The sequence below is a fragment of the Nannobrachium achirus genome, assembly GCF_963921795.1.
Source record: "Nannobrachium achirus genome assembly, chromosome: 7".
Lineage (NCBI taxonomy): Eukaryota > Metazoa > Chordata > Actinopteri > Myctophiformes > Myctophidae > Nannobrachium > Nannobrachium achirus.
In genome coordinates, this window is record NC_137816.1 from 27,177,728 (window position 1) to 27,203,644 (window position 25,917).

At 42.9% G+C, this 25,917-nt stretch overlaps 1 protein-coding gene across 10 annotated transcripts in view; it reads left to right on the forward strand.

Moving 5' to 3' along the window:
• The window catches only part of herc1 (HECT and RLD domain containing E3 ubiquitin protein ligase family member 1), a 105,030-nt gene that overhangs the window by 5,644 nt on the left and 73,469 nt on the right, over positions 1 to 25,917 (forward strand). For all 10 annotated transcript variants that reach the window (XM_080729817.1, XM_080729819.1, XM_080729825.1 and 7 more), the window contains exons 2-25: positions 676 to 1,652; positions 1,894 to 1,989; positions 2,318 to 2,512; positions 3,376 to 3,687; positions 6,147 to 6,243; positions 6,686 to 6,829; positions 8,615 to 8,742; positions 9,318 to 9,462; positions 10,107 to 10,278; positions 10,770 to 10,904; positions 12,504 to 12,669; positions 14,585 to 14,710; positions 15,400 to 15,621; positions 16,337 to 16,489; positions 16,911 to 17,043; positions 18,608 to 18,799; positions 19,204 to 19,428; positions 19,910 to 20,083; positions 20,259 to 20,373; positions 20,700 to 20,820; positions 20,939 to 21,110; positions 21,772 to 22,108; positions 23,902 to 24,022; positions 24,930 to 24,981. In XM_080729817.1, coding sequence (XP_080585943.1) covers positions 702 to 1,652; positions 1,894 to 1,989; positions 2,318 to 2,512; positions 3,376 to 3,687; positions 6,147 to 6,243; positions 6,686 to 6,829; positions 8,615 to 8,742; positions 9,318 to 9,462; positions 10,107 to 10,278; positions 10,770 to 10,904; positions 12,504 to 12,669; positions 14,585 to 14,710; positions 15,400 to 15,621; positions 16,337 to 16,489; positions 16,911 to 17,043; positions 18,608 to 18,799; positions 19,204 to 19,428; positions 19,910 to 20,083; positions 20,259 to 20,373; positions 20,700 to 20,820; positions 20,939 to 21,110; positions 21,772 to 22,108; positions 23,902 to 24,022; positions 24,930 to 24,981 — 4,684 coding nt within the window. In that variant the 5' untranslated portion in view covers positions 676 to 701. The remainder of the gene's footprint in view (positions 1 to 675; positions 1,653 to 1,893; positions 1,990 to 2,317; positions 2,513 to 3,375; positions 3,688 to 6,146; positions 6,244 to 6,685; positions 6,830 to 8,614; positions 8,743 to 9,317; positions 9,463 to 10,106; positions 10,279 to 10,769; positions 10,905 to 12,503; positions 12,670 to 14,584; positions 14,711 to 15,399; positions 15,622 to 16,336; positions 16,490 to 16,910; positions 17,044 to 18,607; positions 18,800 to 19,203; positions 19,429 to 19,909; positions 20,084 to 20,258; positions 20,374 to 20,699; positions 20,821 to 20,938; positions 21,111 to 21,771; positions 22,109 to 23,901; positions 24,023 to 24,929; positions 24,982 to 25,917) is intronic.

Genomic DNA, 25,917 nt, shown 5'->3' on the forward strand with positions numbered 1-25,917 from the left:
AAGGGAGAAGTACAATAAACATTGAGACGTGACAGTAGTTCAGATGAGTCATATTTGTGAGTAAAGGCCCTTCAAGGACATCTGCCAAACTCTGGGGGAAAGAGTTCAATCCAGGAGATTTGAGAATAATATTTGCGTATGAGACAAACGCCTATTTATCCCCAGTTTAGACCGCAGTAATTCTACCATATGTCCATAATGTACACAGTTGGATTGCAAAATTAGACTTCACTTAACCTGAATGTTATGTTTTGCAGACCAAACATATCTATCATCTACCATTCCACCTATATTCTGTAAAATACAAATTATTTTGCTGTCTTAGATCTTCCAGATTTCCAGAGCACACAGTTTTATATTATACTGGAATGTTCTTATACAGGAGTTGCCTTCAATGCTTTGTGCTCTTCATGATTTGAGTTTAAACTTTCTGAAATGAAAGGAATGTAAGCTTTCTCTATTCTTGCAACGCGCACTGGATACTTACTTAAAAGCAATGTTATTTACAGCACCACACCTTTTAACTTTTCAGGCTGAGGAACTTGTTATTGTTCAAATTAGCTCAGATCATTCTTTTAACTTAACTTTTAAAAGGCTAATTTCTTTCTGTGGCCCATTTGGAAACAACATCCACAGGTATCAATCTGTCCGTTTTTTGTGTGTGCCCTGTGTTAGGACCAATGGCCCCAGAGTGACATGCCATGGCTTTGATGATTCCCCCGGTGAAGCTGAAATGGCTGGAGCACCTGAACAGCTCATGGATCACAGAGGACAGCGAGTCTATAGCCACACGGGAGGGAGTCTCGGTGCTCTACTCCAAGTTGATAACCAACAAAGAGGTGGTCCTGCTGCCTCAGCAAGTGTTGTGCCTGAAGGGTCCCCAGCTGCCAGACTTTGAGCGTGAGTCTCTCTCCAGCGATGAACAGGAGCACTACCTCGACGCTCTGCTCAGCAGCCAATTGGCGTTGGCCAAGATGGTCTGCTCTGACTCACCGTTTGCAGACGCCCTGCGCAAACGTCTCCTGGTGCTCCAGCGGATCTTCTATGCGCTCTCCAACAAATACCATGACAAGGGCAAGGTCAAGCAACAGCAGCATTCCCCAGAGAACAACTTGGGTTCCGCTGACCTGCATTCCGTCAGTGAGCGGCCGCGTTCCAGCACCGACGCCCTCATCGAGATGGGCGTTCGAACAGGCCTCAGCCTGCTCTTTGCCCTGCTGCGCCAGAGCTGGATGATGCCCCCCGTGGCCAACCCCAGCGGAACCCCCGGAGGCAGCATAAACCTTTGCAATGATGTCATCCACACGGCCATCGACGTGGTTGGCTCCCTGCCACCCCTCTCTCTAGCTAATGAGAGCAAGATCCCCCCGATGGGCCTGGACTGCCTCACCCAGGTCACAACCTTCCTCAAAGGGGTGACCATGCCAAACTCTGGGGCGGACATTCTGGGGCGACGGCTGGCCTCTGAGCTCCTGCTGGGCCTGGCGTCACAGAGGGGATCCCTGCGCTACCTGCTGGAATGGATTGAGATGGCCTTAGCTGCCTCAGCCTTGGTCAGTACCATGGAAAAGAGCAAGGTTCTACAGAATCAAGAGGGCCTCATTGGCTATGACTGCTTCATGAACATCCTCATGCAGATGAGACGCTCACTGGTAAGTTTCTTTTCACCCTTGAGCCTTGCCTCACTGATATATAGTATTTGTAGGACTGAAAATCCCCTCCAGTAAGTCCAGTTGCTGTTGGAAGTTCTTCCCACTTCACTTGTGTCATTTAATATTTAAAGTAACAAGGGTAGCAAATCATGACTTGAAGATATATGTGAAAGTCCATTATCTATTGTATGTCCATGGCCTGTCTAATATGTATATGTGTGTATGTGTTTCATTGTCTCAGGGATCATCAGCGGACCGCAGCCAATGGCGAGAACCCACACGCACTTCCGATGGCCTGTGCTCGTTGTACGAAGCCGCCCTCTGTCTTTTTGAAGAGGTATGAGCTATTTCAGATGTCGGACATTCTGTGTTGTCATAATATGCTCAACATTCTGCCCGGACTGTTGGCTTAGAGGTCCGGGCACTTAGGCTCTGATGTAGCCTGACAGTGCATCGCAGGTTCGAGTCCCGTTCTTGACTATTATTTTACTGCATGCCTCTCCCCATCTCTCTGTGTCCAGTCTGTCCACTATCAAATAATGGCAGAAAGGCCCCCCCCAACTCAACATTCAAAGTGTGGACAGGGTTCATTAAATTCAAGAGCACAGTGCAAGACACAATTTAGATTTCCTTCTTATGTTCTCTTGGTCCCCCCCCCCCCTTAGGTATGTAGGATGGCATCAGACTACTCCCGTACTTGTGCCAGTCCAGACAGCATACAAACTGGTGAGGCGCCGATGGTGTCTGAGACCTGCGAGGTTTATGTGTGGGGCAGCAACAGCAGTCATCAGCTTGTGGAGGGCACCCAGGAGAAGATTCTGCAGCCCAAGTTGGCCCCCAGTTTTGCCGATGCACAGACGGTAAGAGACAGGGATGTATTGATCATCTGTTCCTGCAGAGTTGTGCTATTTTAAGCCTGGTTTATACTGTGTAAGACGAGCTATGGCTCATAGCTCTGTGCATTTATACTCACTATACAAGCGTCCAGTTTCCATGGCAACAGTGTAAGCCCTTAGAAATCTCAGGTGGTTTGAGCCAAGTGACTCACACAGCCCTGTGAGATGTTCCAAATTACGTCAATAAGCCAAGAGATCTGGCACTGCACTGTACAAATGAGGCTTTACTGTGGAAGCGGCCAAAGCAGATTAATAAATGTCAAACGGGAAACAACTTGGTTTTTTGTATACGTTTAAATGTCAAATGGAGACATCTCATTACATTGAGAAAGAAGTTGCTACAGCAGAAACGTAGACTCGTAGAGAATAGACTGGAGCAGCTCGGAAAATAAGCCTTTTTTTTTATTAAGGTGCCATGTACAAATACCTCTCTATTTGTACATAGCACCTTTAATAAAGGTATTGTCCAAGGTGCTCCTGTGTGTTCTCTATGTTAATGCTGTGTTGTCCTGCTCCTGTGACTCACCAGACTTGCGGCAAGTTGCTACAGGTTTGTTGCAGACATTCTGCTTTATAGCCAGATTCATACTTAACACTTGTTGGCGTTGAGCACTGAAAATAGCAGACCTACAAGCTCAGAACATGTATCCGCGGTGCGTTGTGAGCTTGACGTCGGTGTGCGACAGAGTATAAATCAGTCATATGGGTTTAGTAAAGGTAAGGTAATGCCTTATTCTTCAAATCGTTTTTTACTTGACATGTTTTTACTTGTCATGATCCCAGCCATGACCCTGCCATCTCATATTCACTGGCTCCATTCTCTGCAGATTGAAGCGGGCCAATACTGCACTTTCGTAATATCTTCTGATGGCTCAGTACGGGCCTGTGGAAAAGGCAGTTATGGTCGCCTGGGTCTTGGAGACTCGAATAACCAGTCAACGCTCAAGAAGCTGACCTTTGAACCCCATCGTGCCATCAAGAAAGTGTCATCATCCAAGGGTTCAGATGGCCACACACTGGCCTTTACAACCGAGGGTGAGGTCTTCAGCTGGGGCGATGGTGATTATGGTAAACTGGGTCACGGCAACAGTTCCACACAGAAGTATCCCAAACTTATCCAGGGGCCACTGCAAGGAAAGGTAAGGCTACCAATGTTACATTATTAATACAAGATATTTGATTTAAAATCATAGTTATGTCTCTGCAAGAATCATTATCATACTTTAATATTCTACTAATTATTGATATAATTCTTTTATTTTAGCAGTTGCACAAAGCGCTGTTACTAACTCTTCTAAATAGCATTTGAGGAAGCCTAAACTAATATAATGTTTTATTACTGCAACTTGAATTATTACACAGTTTATTCCTATGTCCATATCCATTCGAATTTCTATTATTATTATGTATAAAATAGATTTGATTCAGTGTCAGACAAAATGCAAACAAACAATGATTTGTGCCTAAAAAGGCTCCAAATAGGGGATACTATAATATAAGTCATGGCTCCTGAGCCGGCAGTACGATACCCATGATGCATTGTGTGAAAAGCCAGACCAAAGTGCAAAAGTGGAGCCAACCTACTCTGTTCAGATATAATGTTCACATAGTGTGTCCAGACGTTACATTAAAGGCCTTTGGATAAGAGCCTGCTAACTGTCCAATTGAGATAGTTACGATTGTGAGGTTAAGGTCAGTTAAGGATCGGGGGGTGGGGTGGGGAAGTGGTTAAAGGACCAGGTCACCTCTGGGACAACCAGATCTTATTTTATTGTTGTGTGAGACACGATCAACACAATCCTGAATTATTTTTTGTGTTCAATCTGTGTTTTTAGATATGTTAGTATTTCAGCATGCTACAACTGGTCATATGATGCATTTTGCATCATATGACCAGTTGTAGCATGCTGAAATCGGCTGAAATACTAAAATATCTAAAAACACAGATTGAACACAAAAAATAACTCAGGATTGTGTTGATTGTGTCCCACACAACAATAAAATAAGATCTGGTTGTCCCAGAGGTGACCTGGTCCTTTAACCAATGACATTGTTTGACCTCAAAGTTCCAGAGCTTGTCAAAATCAGGTACCGGTTTAAGTCCATGACTTAATATAATTTAAGTGGGTTTATGTGGATATACAGTAAATGTAAGTCACGCTATGTAGAAAATAAATTATCAAGTGACACAATATAATGTTGCCTGATTTAGAGCTCTGCAGTTATGTAGTGTAAAATTGTACAACTCACATTTACGATTAATAGTCATATATTGATTCACAATCAGCTAATCACCATTCAATCTCAGAAAGGTTTCAGCTCCTCATTTCAAAAGGAGGACAGAACTGAGCAGACTGTAACCCAAACCTTCAAATCAGACATAACGGAATGATCGGTCAGATAGGCAAACCTATCTTTCAAGTCTCTAGCATGATTCAGGCTAGAGATAAACATGTTACTTCATGCTGCACGAATACACTAAACGCATTTTGTGGATCATCAAGTGCTGTTTGGAAATATTTCCAATATTAAGCCAAATGAGGTCAAACAAGCACATTCTGCCTTGATCTTTTTGCTGACGCTTCAAGTAATATTACATATTGATAATATGTATGTAAAGTGACTTATTGACAACGTGCCCCAAGTAAAAGTACTGTCCTCATTTCAGAATGTCATTAAAGACCTTAGTGAGATAATTAAAAACATTTTGTAAATAGATGAATCTGAGAAATATAGATCCATATTAGTGATTGTAGTCATGATTTGTGAAGGTATATTGTAAATTAATTTTCAGTAGTCCTATTAGAGATATGCACATGTGTCACTTTTTCACAGAGACATGCCACTTCAGCTAGACAGTGGCAAAACATTGAGCAGCATGGGTGATGGACCTTGGAATAGCTCTTTCTAGGAAATCACTCTATAGTCCTGTGTACCACCTGTTTGTAGTAAATTGCACGTGATGCAGGAGGCAGGGGGACGTTGCGCTATTGAAAACGAGCGCCAACTCCAATACTGAGAAAAAACAATCATTATAATGATTATTCAATAATCAATTAATTAATAATCAATTTATTGACAGAACTTGGCTCATAACTTGTCTAAGGGGGATTTTTATGAAACAATAACTTTGCTGCTGTTCAGAAAGCTCGGATCATACTCTTTCTATCTGCAATGTTTGAGTTTAATGTCGTTTAATACAATCAGATAGGACTTTTCAGTTTGGATGTATGGGCTGTCAAGGCCAGAAAATCATTTTTTGCCACTCAATAGACGTTCCCGCATAACTTCTGGGTACGATGATGTCACACACATAGCCTCTATTGGGCAGGATTGGTTATTACAGCTGAACAGTCAAATTCTCTGTGGTTGTCTAACTCTTGAGAGTGTAAACATAGACCTGTGATGAATAATGATCAATTTTGGGCCATGTCTACAATTTACATTCTTTTATACACACACAATAAATAAAACCAATGAATGAGTGGCTGTCTCCAGCTTTTAATTTAATTTTGAATCCCAACGGAATGAAGTGGAATAGCTTGGTTGTTTGTATGACAATTGTATAATGATGTGTGTGGTGCTTTACTTGGGTAAGGTGGTGGTTTGCGTGTCTGCTGGCTACAGACACAGTGCTGCGGTCAGTGAGGACGGAGAGTTGTACACATGGGGCGAAGGAGATTTTGGAAGATTAGGTAAGTCTCTTGAGTTTATATGTTTATGATTGCTTTTTTAACTGACACCTCAAACTTCACATGCTGTAGATTAAATTGCCAGCCGCCTGAACTGGGCTAAACTTTAATCTACTGTTAATTTGCCCCAGCCTAGACGACTTGCAGGCTTATGCAAACTTGCAAAGGATAAAATGTAATTTACACAGTATGTTATGTAGACTGCCTATTTTGACCTGGCTTCCTATCATGTGTATAGTTTCAATGTACATGATAGGCTCTGTGTTTACTAACAATCCTAGATTACTATTTCTATGCATTTGATGTATTAATTGTAAAATTTTAATGAGCACCACCTCATCAACATAATTATATAATTACCGGTATAATAATCTATAATTGGTCTCATGGACTGATGATAGGAGGGGCTTCTTGTACAGACAGCTTCTTCTTTTTTGTTTTTAAGGTCATGGCGACAGCAACAGCCGAAACATTCCCACCCTGGTGAAAGACATCAGTAATGTTGGCGAGGTCTCCTGTGGAAGCTCTCATACCATTGCTCTGTCCAAGGATGGACGGACTGTTTGGTCCTTTGGAGGCGGTGACAATGGTGGGTGAAACCTTCCTACTGTTGAACGTGTTGTCTTTATTACATACCGGTATGTCCTCCTAACTCTTAGTCACACGTAGCCAGACGATCAGAGATCTCCACCTACTGATGTCTGGGAAAATTCAACATGAGAGCTTAAATGGTAAAGAAAACCAGCAGCACTGACAAACGTATACTTTTGAAAACCTGTCCTTTACTGTCCAATATGAAGCACTGCCCTGGCCTAAAGTCTTTCCGTTGGTTTTGCGATGCTGTAATTATTTTTCCAAATTGTTTCCATTCAGGTTTAGGCCATTAATTGAACCAGAATTTGTACAACAGACAGTGAGAGTGAGAGGTTTTGGAAGTGCGCTCTATAGAAGCCCCTCAACATGCAATTCCAATTTGGGTATGATTAGATGTTGTGTTCATGACCTGTAGTGTTTTTGTGTATGTAAGAAATGGGGCCTGCCCACAAACTTGTGCATTTAATTACAGCAATTACAGGCAAATGGTATGGATGATCAAAACCCTGCTTGATGGTCATTGTTACATGACACACAAGAGCATTCTTGTCTAAATTAGGTGGAAAAGAAAACACGTTGCGGCATTTGTGGTGTACCACTGCCCCTTACGAGTAGAAGTGAAATCGCTTTTGGCTGTTGTTTAGGGGCCCCTCAATGTATCATTAAAATTGGGGCAGATCGGATGCTCAGTTTATTATTTTAGATTCTTTTTTTTTTTTTGCAAACCGGACTAATACATCTTGATCACATGACTACAGAGATGATATGTCCGACTGCGTGAGTTTTGTGTATTGTGAATAACATGCAAAGTAGCCAAAAATCTTGTCAGGCTTAAATGGGCAGCCTCAGCCTGTTATAGTGTCATTATGAGGCGGATTAGACAAATTCTTCCTTGGCCTACTGAGAGTGTGCACGCAGAATTTCACACCAATCCGCCCAGTGGTGTCCAAGATTAGCTGCACACAGACAGACTCACAGAGTCCAGAATCCTAGTGACAAAATATAATCTCTGCCGTTCGGCTGGCGGATATGAAGATGAGATTTCATTTGGCATTTTAACCATGCACATGAAACTACAATTTCCCTCCTGGCTCCTAAGCTGTAAAACAAACTCCCCCTTGCAGCCAGAACTGCAGACTCACTCCTAATTTTCTCGCCTCTTCAGACACCAGTCACACCACCTCACCTTTTAATAGATGCTAGTTATACATGCAGAGACGTACTATGTTGATTTGTTTTTCTTGACCACAAATGTGACCATATCATATTCATGTTATATTATTTCGATTCGATAGCATGTTGTTTAGACAGATACTTGGCCTGATGATTACCTGATATCCTAGGTTCTCTGAGGCACTGTATTGTCCTCATTAGTCTTTACGCTTTACTTTTTTTTTTTGAAATATTCGTTTTTTGGCTTTTATGCCTTTATTGATAGGACAGTAGACTGACAGGAAATGGGGGGAGAGACGGGGAGTGACATCCAGCAAAGGTCGTCCGGATCGGGAATCGAACTGGCGCTGCCGCCAGGCATCTATGCCTATGTGGTATGTGCCCGGACCAGTAGGCCAGCGGGCGCTTAGTGTCACACTTTTGTGTGACACTCTTGTACGCCAAAGTAGGCCATTGATTTTCGAGAAACCATATACATTTAAAATACATATGAGCAAACCCCGTCACCGATGGATTGTGGTGAACAAACGGTCGACTGTATTGTTTCACACTGTTTAAATACTGTATTAAATCATCATTATAAAAACTTTGTTGCCTCATTCTACAGGAAAACTTGGTCACGGTGACACCAATCGAGTGTACAAACCCAAAGTAGTTGAGGCTCTGCAAGGGATGTTCATCAGGAAAGTGTGTGCAGGAAGCCAGTCGTCTCTCGCCTTGACCTCTACCGGCCAGGTGAGGCTAACATACTGAAACATTGACCTTTACTGGCCAGATGAGGATAACTTAATGGTAGTGGTTTTCAAACTGGACACCCATAGGCCTAGCTACATTAGGCCACAGACCCCCATTTGATCAAATGTATTTTATTTATTTTTTAACCTCTGGGTACCACAGTCGTGTTTATTTAACTTTGAGAATGTACAAGTGGACCCCGGACCTGACGTTGAGAACCAGTGCCTTGCATAGATATTGTGTAATAACTGTTGTTACACATCATGTTATGTGTAATAACAATGTTATTACACAACCTAGTTGGCATAATGTGAAAGACACAATATTAATCTTAATTTATATTTAATCGTGCAAGGGTTTTTGCTTGTCAAAAGGAACAGATCTACAAGCTGTCAACGTGTTAATGCAATGCGTTGTTTGTTACCTTGTAGATCAGCTCTTGTCATTTTTGGCAAGCCACACAACCATACTCACATGTTTGGGGCAGGGTGTAGTGTCCATTGAATATGACATCTACAGGGCATTGTACAGTAAATATCCCATACTAATGCAGATGTTGTTAATGTGTTTTCCAGGTGTACGCGTGGGGCTGTGGGGCCTGTCTGGGATGTGGCTCATCAGAGGCCACAGCACTAAGACCAAAGCTAATCGAGGAGCTAGCCACCACGCGGGTGGTGGACATCTCCATAGGGGACAGCCACTGCCTTGCCCTGTCACATGGTAGTCTCTCTCTCTCTCTCTCTCTCTCTCTCTCTCTCTGTCTCTGTTTCACGCTGTGTGACTCCCTCTCTGTCTTTGCACTGCTTATCTGGCCTTGGTTAAATACAAGCAGCTGCTGGTTTATTGACGTCTTGCACACATTTCAATGCCATCTTGGTTCCATAGCTGCTAAAAGTGCTGATCTGGGCGGTACCAGGGTGCTCAGTTCTTCAGATGTACAGAGTTTTGTTTATAATGTACAAGTGTAACAAGGGTGTCATCGTATGCATGACGTAATGGTTTGTGTACCTTTTGATACAGTACATGGGGTCACTACGGTCATTTCAAAATCTGGTTGATTTAAACAAGTGTAACAATGAATCCCTGATCCTACAGACTGACTGTTCAAGTGGTATAATTAATGATCTACATCTACTCCTATTTTTGGCTTGTCATTATGGAGCCACCATATAAAATTAATAATATTTCAGAAAATAGCCTTGTAATTCAGCTATTTTCACTATTTTTGCATGACACTGTTTTGTGCTGAAGTATAAAATAGTTTGATTTGTTGATATATAAAACTTTATTTAAAAGTACATTTAAAGTATATGAAGATAATCGGTAGTTGTTGCGCTAATTTGTTTTCATCGATCCTACTGCAGACAATGAAGTTTACGCGTGGGGCAACAACTCCATGGGTCAGTGTGGTCAGGGCAACTCCACAGGACCAATCACCAAGCCCAAGAAGGTGGTGGGTCTGGACGGGGTCGCCATCCAGCAGATTTCAGCCGGCACTTCGCACAGCCTTGCCTGGACAGCCCTGCCCAGGGACAGGTCAGACACCAGGAGGCTAAATATACACGCTGTGTTTCACAGGGAATATTGACATAGGGGGGAATGTAGACACTGATGTCACAACAGCTAAGTGCCTCTATGCAGAATGGGGGTTGCATAATACATGACAAAGATTAGGTTGTGACATAGGACTGTCCTAAACTATATACATTTTTAGTTGACTAATAATAATTCATCTGGAAAGTTGTCATAAAAAGACTAGCCATTTCTGGTTGTGGTGGTTGAGAAAAGTCTAGCCTTTTCAGGTTGTGGAGGTTGAGGACTGAATTCTCGATTTCACAATCACTATTAGCTATTGGTCTATTACACTGGTAAGAATAAATGCTTATACTGTATCTATAGTATACAATACAATACAACATATCATCGTTAATCAAGAGTTAATTAATTAATGAAATAACTAATTAAATAATGAAAGAATTAATTGATTAAATAAATAATAATAATGTTGATCATCTGTGGCTCCGTAGGCAAGTGGTGGCATGGCACAGGCCTTACTGTGTTGACTTGGAAGAAAGCACTTTCTCTCACCTCCGCTCCTTCCTTGAGCGCTACTGCGATGGAATCAACAGCGAGGTGCCCCCCCTCCCCTTCCCCTCCTCCAGGTAACCTCACTCTCTGGAAATGGGTCAGGCCTACTGTATAATGTAATTCACAATATCCACCATTGAAAGAGAAATTATTTAAAATATGACTAATATCTAATACAGGGTTCCCCAACAGGCGGCCCGCGGGCCATTTGCGGCCCGCGGGGGGCTACTGTCTGGCCCACACCAACCCCAGTAATAATGGTGGTATAAGAGCAGCAACAACACTAGTATATCGTCGTTGTCGGGTGGAAATCTCGTATCTCCAAATTTTTTTACGTTCTTTCGCAAATCATACAAGGCCGTCACACACATGTAGTGAAAACAGCAGATCTACAAGCACACAACGCCTCGCACCGCAAGGCGTTGTGTGCTTGTAGATCGGCTGTTTTCACTAGTTTAAATCATTTTTAAAATGATAAATTCAAAACGAACGGTTTTGGACATACAAGATTTTCACCCGACAACGCCGAAAACTGTCGCTGGAGTAGTAGTGGGAACGCCACCGTCGCCCCCTGCAATGTTGTGGCCCTCGGCTTGGTACCCTATACATAATTCGGCCCTTGGGGTAAACTAATTGGGGAACCCTGATCTAATAACACAGCGTCAGTATGTTTTACTGCATACAATATTTATATAAAAAATGACATATTCAAATTGTTCTTATATATATGTCAGGAGAAAAGAAGCGGCTGGTGACTCTGTGTGAATGGTAGGAGACGTGTGGTTGTCTACACCCTCCCACATGACCAGCAGTATGGGTTGGCAGTGACAGGGACTGTTACACACAGACTAATTGGCATACCATAATGACTAAAATGTGGAGAACATGAAAAACTGTCACTAAGAATCTGTTCTTTGTGGGCATTTTCATTTACAAAGTATACATGAGTAAATCATTTTTGTTATTACAAAACATGTTTAAAAATGAGGGTTGTAGGTTTTATGCTTTCCATGGTGTGTTGAGTGTTTGTAGAGGAAACATGTCAGTTGCCATCCTGCAGTGCAGAGATAACAAACAGCCTTACCATGGTGGCTGTAAGGATGATTAACACACATTTCTGTCTAAGAGCTATAAGGGCCATATAATAGATTATATAATAAACATACAGTAAACATAAAGACTATGACTATGTTTACATTGTGAAGAAAGACCTCTATACCGTAGAATAGATTATTAATATTCAAAACTAACAGATCACTGAAACTATACCGTACAGTACGGGAAAAAAAATAAATAAATAAATAATTGTAAGTAGGTAAATAGGTTTGTATCAACCCTAGTGTGGAAGCTTTGTCTGATTTATACTTAGTTGCGTGCCGGTGTCACATATCAAAAATAGATGTACAAGCATCGTACTATGACAAGTATTGAGCTTGTAGACCTGCTATTTTCAGCATGCACAACAAAGTATAATCATGTAAAGCAGTCTGGCAGACACATTTTGAAGTGATATTTTCCTCTTCACTAAATGGCTAGTCGGGTTTAAGCCCATTTCATATGAATTTACAACCTTGTGTGTTTTCACATTAAAATCGTGTGTGATTTCACTAATGTGCATAGTTGAGGGGCCAAATGAAAGTGGAGCTCCGTCTAAAAGTGTTGCTGACCCGCAGGGAACATCACAACTTCCTCAAACTCTGCCTACGGCTGTTGTCCAATCACCTTGCTCTGGCTCTGGCTGGGGGCGTGGCCACCAGTATCCTTGGTCGACAGGCCAGGCCCCTACGTAATCTGCTCTTCAGACTGATGGATTCCTCTGTGCCTGATGAGATTCAAGAGGTCTGACACACACACACACACACACACACACACACACACACACACGGCACATGCGTGCGCACACTGAAGTGGGCATATTATGGATGCTGGGGCATAAAGTAGCGACCAAGCAGCCAAACCATTATCACACATAATCAGTGTTGGGTATTGTTACTTTTTAAAGTAACTTGTTAAGTTACTGCCGTTATTGCCATTAAAAAGTAATCTGCATGTTACTGCGTTACCCACTGAGAAAAGTAACTTGTTAGTTTACTTTTCTGTTACCGACCATTAAAACCCACCTATGAGGAAGTTTGGTAAACATAAAATAGAGTGCAGCCTACCGGAGTGTTTTGGAGCCTTACTAAAGGGCTTCCCTCAAGCCCTGCCATGTTGTGCACGACTGTAAATTTAAATTAATGTAAACAAGACAAATAAAATAAAGAACAAGTAAGTTCTCCTTATTGTCACCATGATGGCCGTGTAACCTGGTGTTACACCAAAATTCGTAACCTGTTGTAAACTGTAGATTGACTACGCAAACCACCATAGACACATTTCTGGTCGGTCACCCTTTTCCATGTAAAAAGTGTGGGCCCTACATGCATGCCTCCTCAGGCTCCTCTGACAGAGAAGCATATGTGTCAGCACCGTTAGTTATAACGCCGTTACACCTAACACTACACATACTGTAATACACTTTCCAGTTCCAGTCAAATAATGTGATTGAACTCCAGGCGTTTCATTATTGTTGATACAGCTTCTTTCTCTAATTACACACTAGTTAACGTAATAATCTAGTCTGTCATTTACACATTCAGTTGGGACTGACAGTTTACATTGACTTGGATATAAAAGCAGTATCACTCTTAAGATCAGCAGCTGTGATTATCTCCGGCACTCATGCTTAGGGCCGGATCACAGCCATGACTGTGACCGTAGGTCGCATGTAGTATGAAAACCTGACGATCATGACCTTGTCGCCCGTAGTGTGTCTTACTGATGATATACAGTATACTGTAGCAGCACGACCTCTACGCATACTGGAAACTAGACCGATAAACACAGGTTAACCACATGAACTCTAGCATCCCTATTCTGGGGTGAACAATTGGCAGACATAGCATTATCCTGAGCGTTGTAGGACAGTGCTTCTTAACTCATCTAGTGCCATTTGCGTGATGTCACGCAATAAGTACTAGAGTACTTACAGTGCCGAATGCGTGATGTCGCGCAAAAAGTAATAAATTACTGTAACGTTGAGTACATTACCGAGTAGAATGGCCGGATGTCCGGAGACGAAAATCCGCGCTGATTTGTCATCATCACGGCTCCACGAGCACACAATAGTCATCCCATAACATTGAGGTGGACGGCCGATCTCATCTTTAATGTCCATTATCTCAAAACAACACTTTAGAAGCGAAGATGGAGGCAGATGCTCGCTTATAAAACACATGTATAAACGCTCCATTGCAATCCAGCATGGCACCACGTAAACAATGATCGGTTCCGGCGCACGACCCGATGACGTCAGACCGGAAGTGATCACGCTGTGGCACTTCTGGCTTTCAAAATAAGAGAGTGCAAGCGGATGGAGCCTGCGTGAGGCACTCTGGACATCATTGCGACCGAAAATCGCGGGCACAAAATGAGTTAACACAGTAACTAATGAATTAATCTGCCTCTGCCACAGTGTTTTTACCTTACCACACGGACGGTCGTCCTTTTAAAAAGAACTCATGATTCAAAGGTTTTGAAGAAACATTTAATTTGACATGAAATGTTTTTATATTAATCTTATATTATTGTTCAAATCTTAGCGTTTTGGCCAATCATTTGGGGGCCCACTTGCAATATCATCACCGCCCACAGGTTGGGAATGGCTGTTGTAGAGATGTGACGTGGATGTGTTGTTCTGTGGTGTGGTTATCAGGCGGTGATTGAGACTCTGTCTGTGGGAGCCACCATGCTGCTTCCTCCTCTGAGAGAGCGGATGGAGCTGCTCCACTCCCTGCTGCCGCAAGGCCCTGACAGATGGGAGAGCCTCTCCAAAGGACAGGTACACATCCTGTTAAAGCTCTTAACCACATGAACCCTAGCATCCCTATTCTAATCTGGGCATGTCATGATAGGCGAAAATAGATATTGTTTAGCCGATCTCCTTTGGCCCTTTTCACCATTTGACGTACAATGTAGAATATAGGGTTTGAGTGATTTAAATAGTGTTTTCTTTTAAATACAGTTGTTATATTTAGAGTTTAAGGCTGAGATGTGGTCTAAAGGCCTTAAAGCAAGCATGCAATCTGTGATAAGCTGCCACTTGTGTTCAATCTCATTTTGCATTTGCACTGGAATTGCATATTTTTATTTTATTTCTCAGATATCGATGGCCTGTATAGGGGCCATCGTAGTAAAAGATTGTGTTATTGTCAACATAGCGTATACAAATCCCCAAACCAGATGGGTGATGCTAGTGGACTAGTCTATAAAATGGTGCTGCTCCTGCTAGTCAACATGGAAGTACCTGTACTAGTAAACGCATATTGGTCCTTTGTGCAATTGTCATTTCATGCCTGCACTCACACTGTGTGTGTGTGTGTGTGTGTGTGTGTGTGTGTGTGTGTGTGTGTGTGTGTGTGTGTGTGTGTGTGTGTGTGTGTGTGTGTGTGTGTGTGTGTGTGTGTGTGTGTGTGTGTGTGTGTGTGTGTGTGTGTGTGTGTGTGTGCATGTATGTATGTGTGCCTACAGAGGATGCAGCTGGACATCATCCTGACTAGTCTCCAGGATCACACACATGTGGCCTCCTTGCTGGGATATAGTTCACCTGCCGATGGCCCTGACGTCCTCACCTCTGGCCTGGGTTTCACAGCACCCCTGGACCCAGCCTACGGCCCCCTGGCCAGCCACCCAGACACCCACCTGGCTGAAATCCTCATGAAGACTCTGCTCAGGAACCTGGGCTTCTATACTGTAAGAGTTTATTTTATTATTATTTATTTTTTCAAGGACCCCCAGTTTGATATGCATTAAGGCACGGACCACAGAGTTAACAGACCAGTAAGGGTCCATTTGGTTCCTAACTATCAATAATGTAGCTGGGGACCCCCTAGAACAGCTTCAAGGACCCCTGGGGGTCCCCGTACATTCCGATGTACTGCTTCAGCAACAATTCTTGTGACTCGGGGCTTTCATACCAAATTTGGTTGAAATGAGAGCTACACTGTAGTCTGATACATCAGACTGAGTGATTTGGTATTTGCATTTTATATCATAAAATGATGCACAATATGCAATTGTGCATATGTACACATTGACAATACTGTTGAAGATTCATAATCTGAATCCTTGAGAAAATCTGTTTATATCGGCCTTCCTGTTATAAATGCCTAATTATACCCGCAGTTGATCCGTGTTCAAATTCGACCTTAGGTTCTTGGCTCCATGTCATCCGCCTCACTCTCTCTTTCACCTGTCTCTCTTTAACTCTCAGAAGTAAATAATATATTTTAAAAAGTGCATGTTTCAGTGCATGTCTAATTGTGTGTGTGTGTGTGTGTGTGTGTGTGTGTGTGTGTGTGTGTGTGTGTGTGTGTGTGTGTGTGTGTGTGTGTGTGTGTGTGTGTGTGTGTGTGTGTGTGTGTGTGTGTGTGTGTGTGTGTCTGTGTGTGTGTGTGTGTCCGTCCAGGATCAAGCATTTGGCGAGCTGGAGAAGAACAGTGACAAACTGCAACAGGGAACGTCGTCTTCTGACAGCAGCCAGCCGGCCCACCTCCACCAACTACTGTGTTCCCTGCAGAAACAGCTGCTGGCTTACTGTCATATTAACTCTGTCACTGAGGTAAGCACAGCCATGTGCATGTACTGTACATCCACATTTAGCCTGATTAAAAAAGACAACCCTGTCGTAGAATAGTAACACTGATCACGGTTCCTATTCATTTTGTTTTGTGTTTTTGTATTTTGTAATTCGTATTTTGCGGCCATCAGGAAGCGTCAAATAAAATATACAGTGGAAACAAGCTTGTTTAATTAGTGAAACATCTGTTATATATTCTGATGATAAATCATTGTTTACAGATGTCTACTTGCATACTGTACATAATACTGTAGTTCATCACCTGTGTTTTAGACAAGTAGACTCAAGTACGTTTCCTATAGCATACAGTTTACCAGAGATGAGCAATTGTTAGCATAGCTTTCAGTTCACCACCAGTCAAAACAATAACACACATGCCATTGTGCTCTGTTCTGTTTCCCAGAACTCAAGCAGCGTGGCTCTGCTTCATAAGCACCTGCAGCTGCTGCTGCCTCATGCCACCGATATCTTCTCTCGCTCCGCCACGCTCATCAAAGAGAGCTCCTGGAACGGCAGCATCCGGGAAAAACTACAAGGTGAGCAGCAGGCATACAATCCTGGTTGGAATCTTCAACTTTCACTCACTTGGCATTGTTGAACACAACGATCTAGTATCCTACTTGGCTGTGTCTGTCTACACATGCTTCCCTAGCTGTTCTTATTGCTAGCTCAAATTTGACTTACGAGACCATCCATACCCCAACTATGTGCAGACTTGCCAAAAATGCTGCTAATGTTGATTTGAAAGTTGAGAAGTAAGAACTCAGGTTAAACTATCAGCAGTGCTGATAAAAGTGAGTGAAGATACTGTTACGGTTGGGTCCCGACAGGCTAAAGGCCCTTTTCCACCGGCAGCGATGACGATAGCCATAAAATATCACAGCGATAATTATGTCTTCACATTTTGAAGAGGCGCCAATTAACAGCCGCTCTGCATCGCGAGCTGTTTGTCAGAGACCCAGTTCCATATCACTGTGATCTTAACCACATCGTTGTTGATCCTAACGATGTAGTTGTCGGCTATCGTTGTCTTTATCGGTGTTGGGTGGATGCTGCCGATCCACTTCAATTGAAGACCCACTTTTTTAAATCGTTATCATCATTGTTATCGCTGCCGATGGAAAAGAGCCTTAAGCCTGGCGTTAGCCCTGGGCTGGTGAAAAGTGTTTTGTTTTGGTGCAGATACAGACACTCCGGTGTTGCCAGATTCTGTGAAACAATCAACCAGGTCTATGACAACAAGCCCAAAAGAAGCCCCCCAACCATGAATATTTACAAGCGACTTTACAGGAAAACAAGCCCAAATGCCCCTATAATAAGCAGACCTGGCAACAATGGCAGGCTAGCGTTGCAATTTGCAGGCTACATCCGCCTCCTGGTGTGGTGTGGAGGTGTCATCTGAATGCAAATGCAATGTGCCATCAGCTGACTTTTAAATGCCAACTAATGCCAACAGACTACAACAGACTAGCAGTCTTAAGCAGTTTGAAGTAGTGTGACATGTAGTCTTTTTGGTGGAGTCACCTTTATAACACTGCCCTCTGGTGTCTAGAATAACAAGTCTAATGCAGTTTGTTTTAGAAGAAGAAATCATGATTGGATTATGACATAAAAATGCAAAAATATATTTTCAATGTGTTTATATGTCAATAAATAGGATTATTTTAAAATCACGCAAAGTCATACACAGTATCTCTATACCCTGACGCACTAAGAGTTGAGGCATTACATTTGTATAACACGGTTCTATTGTGAAAATAGTAGATCTACATGCTCAAAACGCCTCGCAACGCCGGCTATTTTCACAATTTCTGCCTCTTATATTTGACAATTTGGCAAATGTTTTCGAGGTATTAAAATGACCTTGAATTGTCACTTTAGAAATGTGCTTTACACTCAAACTTTATGTTGGTTTGCTTACTGTTGAGTGAGAAAACAACATTGCACATTAAGTTAATGATCTGGGGACCCCCCCAAATAATTTGGGGATCCCCCTGGGTGTCCCGACCCACAGGTTGAGAACCACTGATCTATGGGTTAGCAGCAGGCAGCATGCTGTGTCAGATGATCTAATAATGAATGTGTGTGTGTGTTGTGTAGATGTGATCTATGTGTCGGCAGCAGGCAGCATGCTGTGTCAGATCATCAACTCGTTGCTGTTGCTGCCGGTGTGGGTGGCCAGGCCTCTGCTGAGCTTCCTGCTGGATCTGCTGCCTCCTCTGGACCGACTGAACAGACTGCTGCCTGCTGCCTCCCCTCTGGAGGACCAGGAGCTGCAGTGGCCGCTACATGGTGATTAACATGATTATTTTATGTTTAATTTCAACAAGGCATAGTTTAATGTCAGTACATGTTAATGCAAAAATAAATACATATACATTATTCATGTATTTCATTTTAAAATATTGATGCCTCCGTCATCATTATGTCCCAACCTTGTGTACGCTTTATCTTAGGAACACTTTGAGGGAATTTCATTTGACATTTGTCCACTTGAACGCTTCATTACTTTATGTTTTCATTCACTATTCTATATGAATATGCACAGATAAAGATGTAAATGACAGCAAGTTGGCATTCAACCAATGTGGTATTTTTTTAGCTTTAATACAAATTAATAGCTTAATTTGCTCTACACTAATCTGGTGCGATGCCAGTGCTTCTTGTACCTGAAACCTGGTCTGTCTCTCTCACAGGAACCCCAGACTTTGTTGAGTCCTTATCAGGGGTGTCCTTGGCTCAGCCCGCTCTGTCCTGGGTGTGGCTGGTGGACCTGGAGAGGACCGCCGCCCTGCTGGTGGGTCGTTGTCTGGGGGGCATGCTGCAGGGAGCCGCCACCTCCCAGGAGGAACAGGACACGGCCTACTGGCTCAAAACCCCCCTGTTTAGCAACGGCCTGGAGATGGAGATCCCACAGCTAGGTAGGTGGAGGATGATGGCCTGTCACAATCATGACGTTTTACTTGATGGTTAATTGTTGTGCAATAATGGGGATGAACGATTGAATTGTGTTTGTGATCTTTGGAACATGTAAATGGAACATTTCTGTTACTAATATGAATAAATGACTGTCAATGACCGGTCCGGTACATGTAATCAAAATAAATAATGAATAATAAATGCCAGATTGGGCAATATGTCATATTTATACTTTATTTATTTTAAATAGTGTAGATAGAAATGAACTCGCAATGCATCACAACATTTTGTGAGTTTGTAGATGGGCTATTTCTGCCATCTTTGAAAATACTACGGAAGTGATTCTCATGATTATCTTGAATAATTTCGATCTAGCGATCATGTACTTGTGAAAGGCCTAATTGCAGTAACACAATCATTTTTCGACTATTCGTGACTAGTCGTGACTAGTGTGATGAACGTTTTATTGCTGGTGTCTTTCAGACACCTGCATCAGCTCGTTCCTGGAGGCAGCGCTGTCAGGAAACGAGGAGCAGAAACCGCTAGATTGCACCCTGCATCCTGACGTCAGCGTCCTGGTGGAGCTGGCCCTCGGAACCACCAAGGAGCCTAGCAACAGTCTCTGGATCAACATGCAGGACTATGCCGTCAGCAAAGGTCTGTCTGGAGACCTTGTCATAATAAACAAAAGACCAGATCTTCAAGCTAACAACTACACATCACAATTAGATAGATACCTTTACCTTTATTATCCCAAGGGGAAATTATACACTGTAAGACACAAGCTGCTGCCTAAATTAATGTGTTGTCCTGTTGTGTGTTTTTGTTCCAGACTGGGACAATGCATCTCTCAGTAATGAGTCCCTGTTGGACACCGTGTCTAGATTTGTCCTTGCAGCTTTGCTGAAGCACACAGGTCTGCTGGTCCAAGCCTGTGGAGAGGGAAGGTACTGGAAACCATCATCAGTTACAGACCCTTAAGGGTCCATTTGGACCCCTGGTGGTTCCCGGACCCTAGGTTGAGAACCAGTGGCATATAGTAGTACATATTTCAAATGTTTATATGTGTAATGCATTGCAGTGGTTTTACCGGCAAATGGTTTGGTGAAAAGTGGGACCCAAGTTAATGGTTGTGATTACGATTGTTCGTTAAAGTAGTTAAATGACTACCTTAAACAATTATTAAAAAAAAGTCTTAAATTGGAAAAGCCTTCATTGTAATGGTCATTTTGAGCGGTTCATCCTATAGATTCCTAACATTTTGATATTTCAGGTACCAGCCATGCAAGTCCCTGGCAGAGGTCTATAGAAGTGTATATAAGGTGCGCAATCGCCTGCTGGCATGCAAGAACATGGACTTCATCCAGACTCGTTCCTCTTCACGGGAGAGAAGGGTGAGTAAAAACAAACTTCACACTGACCTTATGCTGACCTTCAGCATTCTAGCGTGGCTTTTCTGAGGCTCTTTTGCATTTTATTAATGCGTGTGTATCATTCGCGGTTTCTGCTCAGATCTCGGACAATCAGGACTCTCTGGAGATGGACCCCCAGGAGCACTCGTTCACACGCACCATCGACGAGGAGGCGGAGCTGGAGGAGAGGGCCGACCGCGAGAGAGAGGAGGGCAACCCGGAGCAGGATGATGAAGAGGATGACAGAGACCATGAAGTCATGACTGCTGGGAGTAAGTGGTGCACTTGCTGGGAAGGGCGCTTGTGCACGTGGACTTGGGTTGGATGATAAGGATAAAATCAAATATCACTAGTTTTGATCATGTACCTAGATATTGATATTGTGACGATAAAATCATGTATCGCACAATGAAGTATAAATCGGTCTAAACGGTTTTGCATTTACACTGACTGATTTTGCGGTGTATGGATGGATTTCATGCTTTCAGATTGAGCACATAATGTGTGTGTGAGAGTGTGTGTGTGTGCGTGACCTTCCCTCAGTTTGTAACCTCATGTTCAACCGAAGAAGTTCCAACCTTCTCGGCTCGTAAGGCTACAAGCTGGTGAGCTTGTAGATCAGCTTTTTGTGAAAACCTTTGAAAATATTGGCCTGTAATAATGACATGGTTGAAAGTATTTACACAACACATTGGTTGGTTTGTGATTTGTTAATCAAAGAGAAACCACTCAAGAGAAAAACTCGAGTGCGACTCATCACAACCCAAATAGCGAGCGTGGTTTACGCGTGTGGTGTTTATGGATGCAGCAGCTTGCCCTCTAATCCAACGCCATTGTCTTGTTTGTGTGTGTGTCTTTTGTGTTCCCTTGTGCTGCGTGCGTGTGTATGTGCCGTGTTGCACAACACAGAAATTTTCCAATGTTTCCTCTCAGCACGGGAGGCAGCTCGCAGCCGAGAGCGCGAGCGGGCCAGCAGCAGCCTGGGCCACGGTGCCGCGTCCCGCATCGCAGGAGGAGGAGTAGGAGGAGGCGGCAGCGGTGGAGGTGAGGAAGAGCCTGCGCAGTCTCAGCAGGAGAGACGAGGCAGCATGGATCTCCCAGAGGGCCAGGACCTGTACACAGCAGCCTGTAACTCTGTCATTCACCGCTGTGCCCTGCTGGTCCTGGGGGTGAGCCCTGTGCTGGAAGAGCTGGCCAAGCAGAACCAGGAGGAGGGCCTGACCCAGTCCGTCAGCGGGGGGACCCAGGAGGGTCTGGGTTTCATGACCAGGTCAGAAGTTAACACCACAACCAACCAGAGCCAGATTGTTGGGTCCGATCACAATTTAGGAGAGTCCCAGACCAATGTTTTGCCTTTGAAAATAATTTGATTTGATTGACAAGCAATAAGTAAATAGACATTGCACTTAAACAGACCTTTTATTTAACCAATTAAGGTACTGTATGCATTGCGACACGTTTTGAGCTTGTAGATCCGCTATTCTTTTTTAAAATTATTTCTGAAAATCGTTTTTCACCAATAATGACTTGCCAAAAATAGGGACACCTGAAAGTGGTTAAAAATTGGAACACATCGGCTGCAGTTGCCGACAATGATGTTGCCAAAATGTTCAAAGAATGACTGATATATCTAGGTTTTAGTATCTATTGTTTTATGTCTTGTTTGTTTCATTTTTTACTCCTGCTGCTGTGTTTTATATTGTCGTCACTGTCAATTAGGGCAATCTTATCTTAGTGCCTTTCGAGCATAAATAAAGGTTTGAAATGAAATAAAAATATCTGCCTGCCACACAACACACATGGTGAGATGGTATTAAATCAAACACAAAATCAGAGAGGTTCCATCTAAAAGGAGATATGTAGCAGCTGGAGAAGAAAAACTGATATTCTCTTATAGAAATGATTGTCGGCATGAAAGCAAAGCACATTGTGCAATATTATTAACCTTAGTAGTAGTACTTGCACACAGTTCACAACTTGAACTTGATAGTCTCCCCCAATGCTCTTAGTGCTCATTTCAGTGTAGTGGAGAGAGAAAGGAAACTAAATTGTGGATTTCATCACCCTATAAATGTGTTTTGGAATTAAACCCTACACATATTGGTTGATGTCTGGCTGGTGATTCTCTTCGGAAAAGTACAAGATGATAACAGCTTGATCCCCACAGTTTGTGACGAGAACACCAGCCTCTCATTTACCTGAAGCTTGTTGGCGTGCAAATGTGTGAACTAGAAAACTCTTTGATGGCCTCCAGCTGGACATGCATCAGTTATCTCCCGGCTTTATCAGAAGGAGTTTGCTGATGCCACAGTTATAGGGCTCACCCAGAACGTTTGACCCAGTTTGTACGTGTTTCAACAGGTTTATCTAAGCACTGACCTATTTCTGTATGCATCGCTCTTCTACGTTCCTATATAGCATGACCCAGTTTCACACGATCTCTCACACAGTACTTACTTTAGGTCACGTACATCATGTACAGTGATGGGTCTCATACCACCGTTTTAGGTCAAGAAAAGACTGTTTTAAAAGCATAGAACCAATGACACACAAGTCAACACACACAAACAGAAAAGAAAAAAAAAACATTCTGGCTGGAGTTTTCTATTTTTAGTTGTTAAAGCAGGTCGATCGCATTCTGGTCCTCTGGCCATCGACATTGTTGACTTAATCAATTTTGAGCCCGATGACCCTATTTTGGGCATAGGTGAAACTGTCCCCAAAAATATATTTTTTGGGCGTTTTCCTGCAAAATTTAACATTGGAGACAAACAATGGAGAATATTTCTTTTTAATTTCGATTAAATGAAATAAAACAAATATCTTGGGAAACTCGGGCGAAACGGCTATAACTCGGGGAAACTCTGGTTATGGCAATCAATTAGGTATATACTGTAGAGTAGTATAACGTGGTTGAGACTCCTCGAGTCCTCGTTCTTATTATTGTGACACCTCTGATAATACCTGCTTGTATTGCTTTTGTGTTGTATTTGGGAATAAATGTAACCTGTGTGCACGTGCGTGTGTGTGTGTGTGTGTGTGTGTGTGTGTGTGTACGTGTAGGAGTGAGAGTCTCAGTGCAGAGAGTCGCTCTGTACAGAGCAGCTCCAGCTACAGACTGATGAAATCCAGGAGTGAATCAGACCTCTCCCAACCCGAGTCTGATGAAGAGGGTTACGCTCTGGTACAGTACATCATGCCCACACGGCACACACACATGCATGGAGGCGCACACACACGCGCATGGACACGCGCGTGCACACACACACACACACACACACACACACACACACACACACACACACACACACACACACACACACACACACACACACGGTATAAGTAACAGTGTCTCTACCATATGTGGTGGCTGTGAATTATGGCAGACACAGCACAATACTTCGCTAGCTTTTTTGACTCCTTTTTGGGCATCCCCAAAGTTGTTGAAACCCTCTAACGACCAGTCTATGGGTATGTCCTAGGCTGCCAAATACAAGGACAAATAATCTGCACCTATAACCCAGCTCTGAGATGGTATTTAGCAGAGGTTGGTATTTAATGACCTTGGTGATAAAGGCAAACACAGACACACACACACACACACACACACACACACACACACACACACACACACACACACACACACACACACACACACACACACACACACACACACACACACACACTCTCTCTCTCTCTCGCACGCACACACACACACACACACACACACACACACACACACACACACACACACACACACACACACACACACACACACACACACACACACACACACACACACACACACACACACACACACACACACACAAGCAAAGCAACTGTTTCAGATGTTTCCAGAAAACTGCAGAATACACTATACTAATAGCATCAATAGTAACATTACCTAATATAATATTCTATACGAAAGCAGCAGTAGTCACTCACATTAGTGGTCACATTAACTTAACAAAAAGTGCGAGATTGATCTCTCTCTCTCTCTCTCTACTCTCTCTCTCTCTCTCTCTCTCTCTCTCTCTCTCTCTCTCTCTCTCTCTCTCTCTCTCTCTCTCTCTCACTTTGACCTGTTTCAGAGTGGCAGGAGAAATGTCGATCTGGACTTGGCGTTTTCTCATAAAAAGCGAGGTAACGCTCCCTACCATCTGTTGTCCCATAAAGTCTATCACTGCAAGTCATAACGATAGAAACCGAAGCCCTTGCCTTGTGTCATTGGTTGCTCTTTCTCTCTGTCTTCTGATTGCCGTGTGGATTATGGATTATAGTATATTTGCTCCTTTTGGGGCAGTTGAGCCCCAAAAACCAGAGGAGCTCCAAGCAAGTAAACGATGGCATGTTTCTTCCACTTGTGTAAAAAGCAGTAGAACTCAGCTCATATCTCCGTGGCTGTGACACTCCATTCATCTCTCACACAGACCTATGATAATGACCTATGAGCCTCAAAAAACGCGTAGTACTCCCACGTTAGATCAATACAGTCACTGCATTACAAGCAAAAAGGGGGACCGAAGGCATTCTCATGCTCACTGCACTGCAAACTGATCCCTTTTCTGCTTGGAATGTTCGAAGACACATTTATCCTAAAGACAATCTACTCACCAGAACACTTGTACTTACTAATTGCACTTCAATGGCCCCATCAATACAACCATGAACCCAGATACTGTAAACTAAATGGTTTCAATCACCAGCCCTGCTTACCATTTCACCATCGAAAGCAAGTACACATCATAGAATACATCTTTAATGGCTGATCAAAGCTTGTGGCAGCATGAACTGTCAGTACTTGGCAATTGGATGAAAGAGTAGTTAATGGCATTGCATTAAAATGCCTCTTCAAGTGCTTATAAGCTATGGTAACCATCCACTAGGGCTGGGCAATTAACTGAAAATAAATTGAAACTGAAAATTTGAACCAATAATCCAGAAGCGACTTTCTATATATTTATATATTTGTTTCATATATTTAAATGAATCGACACAAATAAATTGTAATTGATTTTTTTATAATCGACTAAATTGAGTAGTCTGAGTAACCACATAAACACTATTTTATAGTGTGCT